The sequence below is a fragment of the Pleuronectes platessa genome, chromosome 15 (assembly GCF_947347685.1).
Source record: "Pleuronectes platessa chromosome 15, fPlePla1.1, whole genome shotgun sequence".
NCBI classification, from domain to species: Eukaryota; Metazoa; Chordata; class Actinopteri; order Pleuronectiformes; family Pleuronectidae; genus Pleuronectes; species Pleuronectes platessa.
In genome coordinates, this window is record NC_070640.1 from 23,936,274 (window position 1) to 23,953,327 (window position 17,054).

Below are 17,054 nucleotides of genomic sequence, written 5' to 3' on the forward strand. Positions count from 1 at the left end.
CCATTCTCTCATTAAGCCCTGATTCCTACAGACAGTAGGAGGGAGAGCTGAACTATGTGAAAATTAAAGAGCACCTGCCCTCTGGTGTCAAACATACATATTTTGTTGTCATAAAGAGTTTTTTTTAACTTAGAAACCCCCTTCAGAAATGTAACCTCTATGGATAAAACAATATTTTTGTCTAACTGTTATTACCGTAGCCAATCTTCTAATCATAAGACGTTCATGATATTCTGACGTACCTTTTATTTTAGGTTGTTTGGATTAGCTTTACTGAACGTTACCAAGTGAAATAATTACTAATTACTTAATTTTTATTTGTGTGTGATGAACAAGATGAGAGGCTGACATTGGAATAGTGTAAATATACTGGAAGGCATGCTTTTGTGCTAAACATCTTCCTAAATGATTAAACACTGAGGTTACAGAGGGCATCAGTGCTAAACTACAATTGAGTATCAGACTGTGACCTAGCAATAGCTCCCCAGTAGCAAGAGGAAATGTGGTTGTTTAGGCTTGTATTGTATTTAACAGTCGTTGAAGTTTCCTATCTTTACAGTTATAAAACTTAATCTAACTGAAAGTGTCTACACTGAGGTAGCAAACCGGACTTATGGTGGGGTGGCTGTGGCTGAGGGGTAGAGTGGTCGTCCTCCAACCTGAAGGTCGGCAGTTCGATCCCCTGTCTGACCCATCTGCCTGCCGAAGTATCCTTGGGCAACATGCTGAACCCTGAATGGCCCCCCATAGAATAACAAAGTGCTGCGAATAGATGCACTGTATGATTGGTGTGTGAATGGGTGAATGTAAAACTGTACTGTGTCATCAAGACTAGAAAAGCGCTATATAAATACAAAACCATTTACCATTACTTATCTGTTACCTCTATACCTATCCTGCAGAATCAAGTTTAGTCGAGCAAGCCTAACTATTGAGATGCAAGGGCTTAGAGGCTCAGGAGCTCGAGGAAGGAAAGGATGTTGAGGACTTCATAGAACCAAACAGCAAAGATCATGGTCAAGAGAAGTAAATTGACCAGTTGCCCAACATTGTCAATGTTATATCTGTAAGAGTAAGGAAAAGTAACTGGCTGGATATAAAACCTACACTGTGCTCTCTGGAAATGTAGGAAACTAGGTTGGTAGAGTTTGGGTATCAGTGTATTCTTAAAGCAAATCCTACAATCAAAATATCGAAGCTAGCAGTCCACTTGCCTATTGTAATTTTTGTTTTGATTGGATTATTGTGGGACCTGTTATCCATTTTTCTTTCTGTGAGAAACATGATTGATGAGTGACAGTGTTGTCATAGAAGCACAATTGTCTGAAGTGGAAAATTAAGTGACTTCTAGGAATTTGACTATCTCAAGTAACTAAGAAGAGAGGTGGTTTAATGTAATCAATGCGAGAATTAGTTTGACCTTGTTGATTGTTTTTTTGAGGGTTCCGATTCATCAGCACAAAGTCTTGTGTGTGAGTGTGTCGCAAACGGAGAGCAGGAGGATCCAAATGCAGGAGCCACAGATTGCTGTTGTATTCCTCCGCAAACCAGTAAAGTTTGTTTACATATCTCATACCTAATTTTCTCATATGAAGCTCACTGTAACCTTTACTTTTGTCAAATGATAGACAGTAACATGAGGTCATTGTGACCTCGGCTTTTGACCTCTAGGCAAAAAAATCTAATCAGTTCACCTTTGACTTTAATTGAGAGCTTGTACCAAATTTGAAGACTCTTCTCTCAAGCTGATCTCAAAGGGATAGTTCACTGAAAAAGGAAAATTCACTCATAATCTACTCACCACTATGACGATGGAGGGTTGGATTAAGTGTCCAAAAAACACTTTTGGAGTTTCAGGGGTAAACCTTGTGCTGCCAAATCCAATCCAATTTAAGTAAATAGTGACCGATTCTTCAAATGTTAAAAACAGCAGAAAAAAACCTAACTTGCCTCCTGACTGCTCCTGTGGTGTCATACAAGTGTCCCGAAGCCCAGATGTTCTAATTCGGCTCGAATCTGCAATTTTTACATCGAGCCTATAAGTCCTCTGACATCCTCTTCTGGAGCCACGTTCACGTGAGCAGGCACACACCAGAAACACCTCACACACTGCACAAAGTTCGAGCCCAAGGGCACGCGCCTTCTGATAGCGGACTTTAAGGTTTAAAACACAGTGTAAATAACGTTGTCGATAACGAATGTTGGGGCTTCTGGACACTTAAAACTGGAAACGGAGAACAGTAGAAGAACACAAACCAAATCAATACACAAACAAAATGTCCATTATCAAAACGTTTCCAACAAAATCCAAAAGTTATTTAGTTACATGGAGCTCAGAGTCATGACAATGTTCACTAACATCAGGTGAATTCGATAGCGTGGTGCCATTGCTTCATTAAAAACTTGTGTACTAGACATAAACCCTTATCTGATCTTACCAAACGCCCTGTTCATAATGGGCATCAATCCCTGGTAAAAATGGACAGCTTGAAGTACAGGTGTAAAAATGCGAGAAAGCATGGATGGGACAGAGGCCACATTAGTGGCTCTCACAAAAGGAGGCCGCCGGACAAAAACAAGTGGTGTCAACATGCTTTCCCTCTCGTTATCACAAACTGTTCCCAAGCACAAATTAGATAGAAGCGGCCGGCTGGTAAAAAGACAACTGACTCTGATTCATCAAGATGAAAACATGTCTCAAGCCATTAATTAGTTGTATAACTAATAGGGCAACTTATTGACAGTGTTTTGACAAAAAGAGTGATTATACAGAAAAACACGATTTAAGCATTCATAATTACCCAAATAAATAAATAACAAAAAAAAGAGTGAGAATGAAATAGCAGATCAACAGTAAAAACAGCTTCTGCTGTTCACATACAATGTAATCACTGCTACAAGGTGACTATGATATATATTATATGCACCTTTCCAGGTGGAGTCTCACTTCATACAGTACATCCTAATGCTCCAGGTTGTGACAGCTCAGGAGACTATAGTTGCCATACATCCTCAGTAGAGGATATGTGATGAACACAAAAATCCTGCAATGTGCTGTTGTATCTGGAACTGATATTTTATGAAGACATATAATCTGTCCAAAGAAAACATCAACAGAATGTGACTCCACAGTATCATTCATAAATTAAATCCCTTTCATTACACTGCTTCAGTGATTTATGATTATTTACATCATGTGTAAAATACTACATATATAACAGAGCTACTTTAACCAACATTTGGAGATTAAACACAAAATAGTTTTACAATAGTTTTACCAGGTTATTTTTTTAAAGTCCAATAAAAAATCTTCAGAGTTGTGGCCATCAGTTCTGTCTTAACCAAAGTGTAAATTTTCCATCATTCATTTCAGAGAATGCAGATCTTGATATTTTAGATATACTTGTAGTTATATATTATCTCAACGTTGTTTGACATCTTGTCCTGTCTCCAGCTAACCCTCCACAGTTGCTAGAACCTCCGTGCAATCCAGTGCAGTGCCAGTCAGGGGAGCATGCATTGCCGCAGAATGACTATCAGGGATATCAAGCAGGTGGGTGACCAGGCAACTGCAAGAGCAAGATTGGAGTTTGGCGAGTATGGCTTTGAATTCCTGCCGGACAGTGTGGAGCTTTAACAGGGATTGACTGGAGCTGCAGATTAAAGCCTGGCAGCTGTGTTCAGTGGAAGGAAGCACAGCAGGAAGAAAAAAAACATGCCGAAATACAATTTAACTGAGCAGCAAGAATGTAGACAAAGCCGCCGGGACGCTGATCCTGTTTTCAGAGTTCTGGTCAAAAATTTATAAATAATCATTAGTAGAATAATGGTAAAGATAATCAAAGTTGAGAAAATGGAAAGGTCGCACATAACACTAACAGGAGGATCTAATAGTGATGGACAAAAAATTCAGCAGATTTCAGGTGTACACTTAAACATATACAAAATTGTGTAAGGTGGGTGCAGTGAACTGTGCTGTGGGCATGGCTTGGGGCTGTCACAGTTTCATTATGACGTCAAAAAGTTATAAGTCCTGACAGCTTGTTGTAAAACCTGCTGTGTGCATTTCTCTGTGGAACGAACATTAAGATACTTTGACAGTATTGATATCGGCACTCAGAACTGTTCTGCTTTATAACAGAGTTGGATACAGCTACTTTCCATATGCAGTCTCTGGACATGTAAATGAAAACACTACCAAAAGCCATTTGTTGTATTTTCAGTATATGAAATGGAAAAATCCCCATTTTAAATTGTTTACACATGATAACTATTATCACTTGAGTCATTACATGATCATCAAGTTCCACACCTAAACATATATACAGCACACACTACATCCAACTATATCTACCTCTAACCATTATTTTCATTATTGATTAACTTCCAATAAGTTTTCCATTCGACCAAAATGTCAAAAACTGTGAGAAATTACTTTTATAAATTATTACGAACTCTGCCGCTGCCTGCTCCCTGTTGGATTTACGTACTCATGTATGGACTGCCTTAACGTGTACCGATACCAAGAAGTAAAGTTTGTTAACTGCTCCTACCTGAGTCTCCGAGTCGTGCAATTGGATCCTCACACCATACTGCATCCTTTACATAACATATTATCTAAATTGTGAGTGATGTAGCCTGTTGACTAAGCAACTCATTTAACACAGCATTCTTTCTTATAACAGTATAATCAGGTGTTGTGCGTGTATTCAGTAGATATCAATCTAACAATCTGCTGCTTTATCGCACGCTAAGCAGAGTTTAGTACACAAAAATACCTAAAGTGCATTACAACTGACATTTACATGCATGAATGATTCCTTGGTGGAGGTCTAAAACATGTTTAGTTCAACCTCACAGTGGCAAGAACTCACTGACGGACTCTGCTGCAGTTTTCTGCTAGGTCCACCTCCTTACCAGCCCTGACTGCAGGCTGAGCTAGCAACGAATGTAGACACACACACACGCACACACACACACACACACACACATACATATGCGTCGATATACATCTAGAGTCACCCTCTCACTCATGTATCACTTGTAAAGGCTAAAGTTAGAGCAGCCTGAGAGTCTCTCCTTACCTCCACACTCTTTTCCTTCTCCTCCTGCATGCCTGTCTATGAAGCTGTTTGCGTGTGACAAAACTGCGCGTGTGTGTGTGTGCGTGTGGGTGTGCGTGTGTGTAAAGAGAGAGATTCAACCTGCTATCTCCCTAGCTGGGAAGTGCTCTCTCCAAATTACACTCTGTTCGCTTGGCAGCACTCAGGCTAACTGCTCATCGTGCCGTGTGTGTGTGCGTGCGTGCAAGTGTTGTCAGTGTAGTGGGACAGCAATGAATTGCTTCCCCATCGCTGCATCGGCAACTGCGGCAAACAAGTTCCCTCCCACACCCCACCCCTCTGAAGGGACAACGGCCAAGTGGGAACCACAGGCTGAACAAAGACTGCTGTAACACGGAAGCTTCTCAAAGTTACACACACTCCCACAAACCCACAATTTGACTACTGGATGAATTGTTATATTGTATCACGTAGTGACGCGTGAGTAAGATATAAATCTTACACAAATTGTAACAGTACAGCTGCTGCATTGTCTGTTTAATGGTATTACTTTGGCAAAAAGATGCATATCCTAATATCGCATTCACAGTGGTTGAGTGGGTAGTTTATTGTTTTAAGTAGGAGAATGCTAAACTATGCAAGCACTTATATAAATCCCATCTGCTGTGCCTGTACATGAAATGTGCCTACAAAAGTTTCTTTCTGCCATTTTCTCTGAGTGTAGTGAAACATTTTTAACAGTGATTTGTCAAAATCTCAGTTTTATCCCCTGCAAAGCCATGACTATAATTATCTTTGTCCATTTTTTTATTGTTTTTAATTGATCAATTCTACTACTCAGAAGTATCTGAAGATCAAAATTAACTAGAAAATTCCTCCTGCCGAGAAATTTCGAATGGGTGCCTAGAATTAGCCGGTTCCAGACTAAATATTTTTTTTGGGGGGGAAGAGAGACAGACTGTGTCAATTTGAGAGAGAGAGAGAGAGAGAGAGAGAGAGAGAGAGAGAGAGAGAGAGAGAGAGAGAGAGAGAGAGAGAGAGCGATAGAGACGCAGAGAGAGAGAGACCCAGAGAGAGAGAGAGAGAATGGCTGGTATAAAAGAGAACGAAAGAGAGACAGAAAGACTGGCTGCTTTAAGAGAGAGATAGTAAGATCCAGAGAGAGAGAGAGAGAGAGAGACTGGTTTAAGATACAGAGAGAGAGACTGGATCAGTAGGTGGCGCTATCGCTAACACTGCATAGATCTCTTCAGGTCAGGGCTCTGATCATGTGACAGGATTTTGGGGGCGATTGCTAAAACTTAATTTTCACACCGACCACCAGGTGGCGCTATCACTATCACTTCATACACACTAATACAGGAATCTGATGTAGAGCCAATCACATTGTAGTTCAACAGTTCCCCCTTGAAAGACAAAGAAAAAAAAATCTATGTTTAAGTCCCACCCACACTGGGACTTGAACCGACAACCTCTTGTTCACTGTCCCTCTGCTCTACTAACTTCCCCATTTGGCCCCCCTCCTCAGCGTGTGTAACTCGCTAATTACCGAAGGTGTACGAGAGGGGGCCTTAGACCTTAGGAGAAGGTCCCGAACAAAATATTCTAATTCAAAATCTATAACTCCTGTCCGTGAAATTTAGATTATTATTAATTCATTATTTAGAGCCAAAAAATGAGGCCATGCGAGCAGTTTAGTGACGTAGTTCTCATTTCATAAATCTCCTCCTTTTGCTATCATTAGTTTTAATTGAAGATACATTTTTTCTCACTCTAACGCTGTCATCAAACAAATACTTGTTACTCAAAAACTATAAGTCCTATCTGGAAAATAAACACATTTTGAGAACCACAAGGCTTGACACCACAACCGGATATATTTTTTATTCGTGAGAGCTGAGAAATGTGTTATGTCCAACCCTGTTTATTAAGTTAAGTTGGCTGGAGATTTATAACTTATTCTTGTTATGTGTTGTTATTGTTTACTCACCTCTCCTCTCGTTTCAGACTCCTCACTCCCTCCCTCGTGTGTGTGTTCCACCTGGGTGATTGTCAGCTCCTCCCTGATTGTTTGCACCTGGTCCTCATCACCCGGTGTATTTAGTCTGTGTGTTCCTGTGTTGCGTTGCCAGTTCGTCTTTGTTTCTCCATGTTCTTAGCGTTCCAGCATTTACTCCTGATAGCCTTCCTGTTACCGATCACTGCCTGCTTAACGAGTTACGTCTCTGCCTTTTCCCTGCCGGATACTCTGCACTGTGATCGACTGCCTTCCCGTGTACCGACCTTGGACCGAAACTATTACGAACTCTGCCGGTGTCTGCTCCCTGCTGGATTAACGGATTACGAACTCTGCCGCTGCCTGTCTCCTGTTGGATTATTGTACCCGTGTTTGGAATGCCTTGACGTGTACCAACATTCAACAGTAAAGTTGGTTAACTGCACCTTCTTGTGTCTCCGAGTCGTGCTATTGGATCCACACACCTGTCAGCACTCCTTACAAAATGGAGCCGTGGGAGCGATTTACGTTTTATTTTTCAGTTTTCAGAAAAATCTTCAGAATTAATATGGGGCTCCAATGGGAGAAGGATCCGGAAATAATTCCTCGATTTTTCGATGCGGATATAAACACAGGTCCGAGAGATTTGAGAGTGACATGTCTGCGAAGGAAACAATCTCACCACCTCAAATATCTAAAAATCATATGACACACGGAGCTTCTCTTTCCAGCTTCTCCATCCCTGTCCCCCTTCCCCGGAATCCCTTTGCTTTATCACCCGCAGATCCAGGGCCTCTGTGGCCGCACCATGGATTGCGGTTTGTGGATCGCGCACCGGGGGTCGCAGTGTTGGATCCAGTGTGGCGGATTCTGTGTCATGTGGGCTGATCGTGGTGCTGGTGGCGGACCCTGTGTCGCGTTGGCATTGGGCACGGGCGGTGGACCAGGACCGCGGTGGTGGCTCGTGATGGGTCCTGGTGGGCGGCGGTGGACGGTGACTGAGGACTGGAGTGGCGTCTGGTCTGGATGGTGGATCGTGGTCTGGATGGTTGCTGACCATGGACTGTGATTGCAGCGGGACTGCTTGGCATGTCATGTTGGGGTTGTCCTTCGGGATGTCTACCCTCATCAAATGCTGCTAGAGACTTTAATCTTTAATCTTGAAGACTTTAATCTTGATGATTTTTTCCTGCACGTGGCATCTATTGCACTTCTGTCCGTCCTGGGAGAGGGATCCCTCACATGTGGCTCTCTCTGAGGTTTCTACGTATTTTTACCGTGTTAAAAGGGTTTTTAGTAGTTTTTCCTTACTCTTGCTGAGGGTTAAGGACAGAGGATGTCACACCCTGTTAAAGCCCTATGAGATGAATTGTAATTTGTGAATATGGGCTATACAAATAAAATTTGATTGATTGATTGATTTTACTCTTGCAGAAGCACTCTGCAAAACCCGCTTGTTGTTGGAGGAAATCACCTGGTAACACCTCAGCGTTGGTGCAGTTAAAGGCAAATGCCATATGGCCGACCGACTGAGCAACTTGACGTTCGACAGTACCGTGAGTGCCCTGTAGATATTGTGTTTTGAAACACTGTTGTATTAAACTGGGACACAGACACTTCTCTTTCTGTTTAATTTCCTGAGTTGTTGGTTTGAGAAGATCCTCTAAAAAAAAAAAACGGATTGGACTCTGTGTGTTTATTTTTGCCTTGATTTAGACTGATTTAAATGAATTGTGTTTTGCTTGTGGGGGATACTGAAACAAACTTTCTACATACACAGACTGAATTCTAGACGCTGAGACTAAGGGACACAAAAAGGTCTTAAAATGACAATTATATGGTTAATCCCCAGTTTTTCTGGGACAATATGTTGTCCAGCTAAATAGTTATTGTGACAAGCCTACTTAACACAATACTATTTGCATCCTTCTCACAGAATGATTCAAACTATAGCCTCTGCTGTTTACCTCTGAGGCTGAGAAAACATGGAGATTTTTAAATATGTGCTTCATGGACAGGTGAGTTCGAAACGAGGTAATTTATACCGTGTTCTAAGCCTAAAAGTCCATAGGAAGCAGCGATGCTACTGGACTAAGCTACACAAGGTGTGTCCGAGGTTCTGTGAAATGCACCTCGTAGGAAGATATCAGAGGATATTTAGGCTTAAAACTTGGTGTAATTGACCTAGATTCAAATTGAATATAAATGTCGTGGCTTGCGGACACTTGGATGAATTCACACGAGCAGTATGGAGGCATGTTATGTTTTTTTTCTGTTGTTTTATTACGTCAGAAGTCTCGGTCACCAGTTACTTCCAATCTATTGGATTCTGCTCTAACAAAGTTTACTTTTGAGACTCCAGAAGTGTTTTGTGGACTCAAACACTTCACCCACCCCTTCATCGGCATAGTGGTGAGTACATAATGAGTGCATTTTCAAAAATAACTGACGGAACATAAAGATTGGGACTGAAAAACGTATTCAACTGTGGCAAAATTAAGATGGTAATGGGTATAATATTTTTGGGTGAAATAATCTTTGTAGCGGCATATGTCCAATCTCATATTCTTAAACAGAGTCAGGTTGAAAACCAAATTGGCTTTCAGAACCTTCATAGGAGGATGAGGCGATGCTCACAGTGCTTATTTTGATATTTTTTTAAGTACACATGTCACAGCTTTTGTATCAGACGTCAGTGCCTCTAAATAAATAAATTAAGTTAATAATTCCCTGTTAGGATGTGCAAAGTGACTGAAGGGACCTTTTACCTGCAAGTCAGGTACCAAAGTCACAGTGAGGAAAGAAGAATCACTGTATGGAAACACATCCAGCAGGAATATCTCTATCCTGAACAACATTACTGAGTAATGTGGGTTTGAGCAGAAATGACTGTGAGGCAGTGTCAATGGATCACACACTTATTGATCATAGGCAAAACTCATGGAAGGGCAGTTTAGAAAGTGAAGAGGAATGGAGGGAGTAGAATGGGAACATTGCTGATTCCAGCTCCTCTGCTGTGGAGGGAGGCAGAAAACAAACGAATTGAGGGAGAACTTGTTAAATGTGATGATTCATCACCATCCATTGCAGCATTAAACCAAATTAGCTTCAAGGTCTGTACTGATACTTGCATTTGTCAGGTCTTGCTGCTAGGCTGCCAGGAATGTAATGCTTGTGAGTCTGCACACTGCGACCAAACTGCAAGCCCAGCCAGATAAAACTGATCCATCTCATTCACACCTACTCTACAGTATGTCACCTGTAGCTCTGTAGAAACCATGTCAATACCTCCTCTCGACAGGATAATTTATCTTATTCCAGTTCAGTTCAATCACAAAGGCATAATTTATAATCCTGATGAATATGCACCTTCCAAGATGTTATAAACATGTACAACAATGCTCAAGCATCACACCAGGGGCCTGTACCTCGAAGCGAGTTCAACATACCCAGGATATCTTTCCGTTATCTAGCTGAAATGAACCTAAGAAAAACACAACCAGGCTAAGTGGTGACAACGTGTTGGTTATCAGACAACCAAGGTTTTCCTATTCTAAGCATCTGCACCTAAAAGGGGCGGGGTTTACTGATGATGATGATACACCGACATGGAAGTCTACTGACAGCAGAGCCACATATTTCACCATCAGGAGCAAACTATTATGTTAGAAATATACAAAGAGTACAAACGCATTATCACGGCTAAGAGAAACACAGTTGCAGCTGCCAGATGCAGGAAGGGCAGCTGCTAAAATCCCAGAATGTGTGAATGCATACAAGTCAATGCTTTTTTAGTAAAACTTTCCTTTAATTACAGCCAGATTAGAATTGTCTGTGTTTCCATTACATCATCTGGTAATTAACATATCATCTTGTTGTGTTTATGACTGTTTTAGGGATACTATTTCATGAGAGTTCATAAAAAGAATATACTCTTAAACAGTAAGTAGGCAGATTTTCACATCTTTATAATAATTATACATTTTAATTAAAGCTATTATGTACAAAAGAGAAGTGTAAAGTGGATTGCGTACAGTGTTTTTTGCATCACACATAGTGAACAGGTACAAGTTAAGAAATGCAGTGCGACAAAGGTATGTCATTCCCTCCAATGAGAATCTTCATCTTTCATTATGATACTCATTGGAGTCTATGAAGGTCCTTGCCCTCCTCAGAGACACTAACAATCTGCCAACTGAGCTCCACAAGATCTTCTAAGAAAGGTGATGTCATGTTTCAAAGGAATTGATCATCCAATGGGCGGTGCTCTAATATTGGATGATCTCTTATCTCAAACTTAGCTAGCTCAGGTTAACAGTTCAGCATAAGTTACCATGGTGATTTACCCCAATAAAAAGCAAATGAGCTTTGTAGAACTGAAAACTCTGAATTAAACCTGAAGTTACCACGATAACTGCAAACACTGCTTCGTAGTTCTGCCACCAGGTGCCTACAGGTGTTGGTGTTGTTGGCCTTTTTCCCCACACTCCAGTATGAAGGAGAGCTCAGGCCACTGCCTCATGTCCCATGTGTAAAAGAGATCCCTTATCCCAGGTGCAATTGAACATAACTATGATAGAAAAAAAAGTCACATTTCTGTCACATTTCTCTCAGGAGTAGTCAGTGGAAAAATTGTGTTTTAGTTCTGGGTTAATGTTTAATTTGACGCCTACAGAAGAGATTAAGGAGTGCTTCTTACAACGTTGGGCATCACACTTACCTCATTGAGATTGGTTAGCTCTGTATGTATGCATACTGTATTCTGTATGCAGACTGTGTGAGAGGCGAGAAAAATTCTAACCATTATTACTATAAGTTATTGTGTTGTCAGGGAAGCTTGAATATAGTGTCTATTTTCAATAGATTTTACTTGATCTGCTTAGAATTAGAAGAAGAATTAATCAAACAGACTTGTGTCAATAACATATGCTATGCAAAACTACACACATGGTTCTTTCTAATGATGATGATCAGATTCAGAATAGCCCCAAATCTGGTAATATAATAGAGTTTAAGGCCCAGTGTCTGCTAATTAAACTTCCTAATTATCAGTTTGCATTGCCAGAAGATAAAAAAATTACTTAAATGTGATAGTATCTTAAGGCAGTGATTTTCAACCAGTGTGCCGTGAGAGATCGTCAGGTGTGCCGTGGGAAATTATCTAATATCACCTAATTAACCATTGTCGAGTGTCTGTGCCAGGGGTGCCCAATACGTCGATTGCGATCTACCAGTCGATCGCAAAGGCAGTGTGGGTCGATCGCACGACTGGACAAGAGGCAGTCAGGATGACGCTCCGGCACACGTACCCCCTCGTTTTCTTTTTTTCGCCGTCAGTTTTGTGTTCATCTAAACAGGCCCAGGTTTAACACTGAGTGAGTATAAATACATTTAGAAACTATATAACTAGCTATATGCATTATATGTACTGTGTTAGGCCATAGACGGTCATTTTGTGTCATTTTGGTTGGTAATGTGCCCCAGGATTTTGTAAATGTAAAAAATTTGGCGCGGCTCAAAAAAGGTTGAAAATCACTGTCTTAAGGGCTGGATAAGCAGTGGTATGACTCATGAAAAGACAGTAAAATTGCAAGTTCACATCACAATCATGAAAATATGTAACCTTGTTTCTTGCATTTCTGTCTCTGACACAGGAGTCTATTTTATGACGTTAACTATACATTCCATCCATTGCAATAGTTGTTGTCATGGAAGCTATTTCCATTGAGCTTTGCAGTAGTGAGAGATCAAAGCTCAGACTGAGCCGATTTAGCAGGCTGCATTAACTCCTACTTTAAACCAGCCAAGGTTAAAGGTGGGGGTGAGGGATCAGCTTTGTGCTGATGGGTGCCATGCTTGAATGTTGAAAGGTGAATGAAAATGAATGAAAAAAGGATAATCAAATCAATACTGTTAATAAATCAACACGGAATAAGCATAAGAATCTGGACAAGGGAGTACAAATATTTATTGTACAAGCTCCGTTGTTAATAAGTTGTACTCACACAGCCTTATAATTCAATATTAAACATAATAACCGATGCAATTTTTTTTTTTAAATACAGAAAGCCCCATGCTGTTGAACTATGGCCTCACAAGTTTGCCTCAACTCACACGCAGAGCTTCACATGGTATTTTTCATCTCCCTTCCCCCTTGACAAACACTCAAACATGTTGTTGGAAATCCTTACCTGCATGTCTGATTTCAGAGCACAGTAGCATGCAAAAACCATGGCGGTGCTGTAACAACATGAAAAAGCCTTGAGGATAATTGCTAAATCTTCTTCAAGGATTAGAAACAAAAAGCAATGAAAGAAGCAATGATACAAGATGAGACGGATGTGGCCGCATCCCAGAGTGAGAGAACTACTCTCATTGCACCACACTGAGGTACCATGACCATTTTTGTTTTGTGGGGAAATTTAAAACCCCACTTCAAAAGACCCTTCACTTTATGAAGAGCTAACTAAACTGTCAAGAGGGGGAGTGCAAATGTGCATCTCACATGGAGCAGAAGGAAGAAAGCGGAGGAAAGTGAATGTGGATGAATGTGATTGGTTTGTGCAGGAATCACCAGGATTTAAAGGAAGATCTGAGAAAAATAGAACAAATGTACATGTGTGTATGATATGAGAATGTGATGGCAATGATGTTTGGCACATGTATGAGTAATGTGTACTGTACATACTGTGTGTGTGTGTGTGTGTGTTTGTGCTTAAAATACACATGAGGGTACAGAAAATATCTGAATACACACCATCTTGGATGAAATGTTTTTTCTTCTTAATGTATGCATACTTCCTCTCTCTCACCCTCACTCCCTCACACAAACACACAGTGTTACATAACAAGCAAACAGTACTCCACACTGTCACTACCACAGTGCTCTGAAGCAAAAGAGTAACAACTCACTATTTCACTTATTCTGACTTCAACAGAGAAGGAGTGTTTCTTCTGAGACCGAGGAAATGCCTGAAAATTACCAGTGTGTAAAAGAGGTGAAGAAAGAGGTAATTACCAGCTGTGATAGTGGGGCTATTATTGTTTGCACCGTGTGTGTGTGTGTGTGTGTGTGTGTGTGTGTGTGTGTGTGTGTGTGTGTGTGTGTGTGTGTGTGTGTGTGTGTGTGTGTGTGTGTGTGTGTGTGTGTGTGTGTGTGTGTGTGTGTGTGTGTGTGTGTGTGTGTGTGTGTGTGTGTGCGTGTCTGTCAGTTTGTATTGTTGCCATGTGGTCCTGAAGACACCCACTGTTGCAGGTTTAACTGTTTAACTGTTGCTAATGTGTCCTACTGATTACTCCTTAATAATGTATGAGTGATCAATGATCATTCATTAAAAATGTAGTAATGACCAGCTGGACTTGCATTAAGATTATTTATTCAATAGTTATCAACACAGGCAGGTACAGCTTTATACAATCTGTGGTTAAAGCCACAGTATGGCAGCCTGACAGAGTACTGCTGTAGTTCTACAAGTCAGATTATTACAATGCCATGTCACAGCTGCAGCACCAGGCTCATGTTGTCTTGCTGCTACATAAGCGCTGTAGTTGGCTCAAACCTGAGGTCACATGACCTAGCTCAAGTCAACAAATTGGACTGATTATACTAAGTGTATGTTTTAAGCGGGAAAAAAACAACACAACAAAGTCTGCTCATTACATAGAAGAAGAAGAATCACTCAAATAAAGTCACACTGAAGCTCTCCTATGTCGTGTTTCCATTTATATTATGTGCTAGCTGCAGTTTTTACACCTTTTATTTAAAATGTAATTTTTCCCAATAATTTGTTATTTGGAGTTACAAGGTTTCCAGCCCGCATGCATCCTGCTTCGGGAAGTGACTTCACAATGGTGTATGCACCAGTCAGCAGACTTAATGGAGGGGGAGGTATAAAAGATGTTGTATAGAATATATTTTTGGTGCCAGCCTTCCTGTTACCGTGGTAACTGTCCATCGACTAGCAGCATTAGTGAACAGAGAACCAAACTAATCTCCACCAACTACCTTCTTTATTATTTATGTATTTCTTCCTCAGAGAGTGTGAAGTTGAGCTGGGGGAGTAAGAAAAGGGAAATGGGGATACAGACGATGAGTAGATAAGAAAGGTGGAGGAGGAAATCTGGGGGTGGAGATGTTGGAATGAAGATGAAACAAAGTAGCATTCTGAACACAGCACACACTGACTTGGCACTGCTGAATCGACAGGATACCCAGCAACATGGTGTACCTGATGAGACCTTCCCCTGTAGGGGAGTAATTCAGAAGTCAAATATTGTCCAAGCTCATCAGCTTCAGGAAGCCCTGCTGATCAGTTAAAGCCACTGAATTCATCAGAACTGCAGCGGTTCTCTCAATTCGTAACCCAACACACCCTCCATAGGAATTTTATTTCTTTATGTAACACCGATCTTCCTTTCAGCGGCACAACTTGTCTGCATTTTCTTACATAATAAGCTAAAATCATTTACAGTTTTCAGCCGTACAATTTTTCTTGCTTTATTATAATAAACTTGTTTGATAAAATCCAATTAATTTCTCTGTGCTGCCTGGACAAAGGACTGAGGGAGTTCATTAATAAGCCTCATTGACATTCCTGTCAGAGAAGGGTGGTCCCTAAGCTACATAAACACTGATACGCTCTAGTTTAAAATGCCTAAACATTACATAATAGGTCTGGATTTGCTGATGAAGTTATTTAACAGTTACAAAGTTTAATTCGGTGCAGTGTCCGTGTCATGGTGAGCTGCCCTTCCGGTTACCCTGTATTTGCTTGCAGGTGCACCAGTGACTGTTTAACGATCAAACCCTCTGGCTAAAGTGTTACGTCATGCCCATGGGGGTGCAGTTAGCATTAAACTGTTAACACAATTAGCATTAATCCATAACCCTATTGAGATACCTGGAGTTAGCTGGGACATAAAACCCTGTGTGCTAAAACTAATTACCAGCAGGCTAACGCGCTGCGGCGCGCCTGGCTCGGCTGGGTCTCAAACTGTTCTCTCCCTGTCCAGTTGTCATGTCTTAATTTTCAAACTTAAAAAAATTATAAAGAGTCCTGTGGATGCCAGGCATCAAAGGAGCAGAAGAGATGCATTTTAAAACTACTTACCAGAGGGATTATATACTGTATATACACATATCTAATGCATGTATTTAAATAATGGTCATCTTTCTCAGAAGGTTTAGTAGTTTGAAAATTGTATCTTCAATGAAGAAACACAACAAACGGATACAGAAATATATATGTAGGACAGTGACATAAAATGATTTTAACAACCTTAATTATGCTAAGATGATTTAAGACGTGAAACTGGATGTGTGTGCGTGTGTGTGTGTCGGGGGCTAGGCGGTGAGAGGGGGGGTGGGTTGTTGGTGAGAGGGGGGCGGGACGGTGAGGGGGGGGGAGGGACTCAAAACAGGTCAATCAGAGGAGGGCTGTTTTAGACAGGGTAAAAAGGGTGCTGTTTTAAATGATCCTTGACCAAAAAAATTTACAGACATTTCATTAAGACCCCAAGGAACCATATCAACTGTGGTGAAATGGGCATAATATGTCCCCTTTAAACTACTTCTAATGGAACCCCATCTGTTTTATTTTACAGACACAAACTCTCAGAGTGATCCTTTGATGAAATAATAAAAATAGGATTTTTTTTGTATTTAAAAGGGTTTAGTAGAAATTGAGGTGAATGTGATACTGTAGCTCACTTGATAAAATTACATTGCCATATCTTTGTAATTGCTCTAATTGGTAAAAAGGATTAGTGTCACTCCCTTCCAAAAAAGATCAAAGATCATTGTCAGCAATATTAATGTGAAAACCTGAAAAACCCTAAGTGGATATGATTTAGGAGTAAATCTTGCAAAAGTTAACAGAAGTAATGGCTGAGAATAACAGGAAATAGACAGCAGAACGTAAAACAGCAAAGAACCTGTGTCAGTATCTGACACAGGTTCTTTGCCAGCTTGGTGCTTTGCCAGCTTGCTTGTACCC

The 17,054-nt window shown here is 40.7% G+C and overlaps 1 protein-coding gene across 4 annotated transcripts in view; it reads right to left on the reverse strand.

Moving 5' to 3' along the window:
- dlg2 (discs, large homolog 2 (Drosophila)) overlaps positions 1 to 17,054 on the reverse strand; it is a 204,586-nt gene that overhangs the window by 120,791 nt on the left and 66,741 nt on the right. For 2 of the 4 annotated variants that reach the window (XM_053441256.1, XM_053441255.1), the window contains exon 1: positions 5,085 to 5,314. The exons of the other annotated variants lie outside the window; for them this stretch is intronic. In XM_053441256.1, coding sequence (XP_053297231.1) covers positions 5,085 to 5,114 — 30 coding nt within the window. In that variant the 5' untranslated portion in view covers positions 5,115 to 5,314. Of the gene's footprint in view, positions 1 to 5,084; positions 5,315 to 17,054 lie in introns of those variants that run through there. 4 annotated transcript variants of the gene reach the window in all.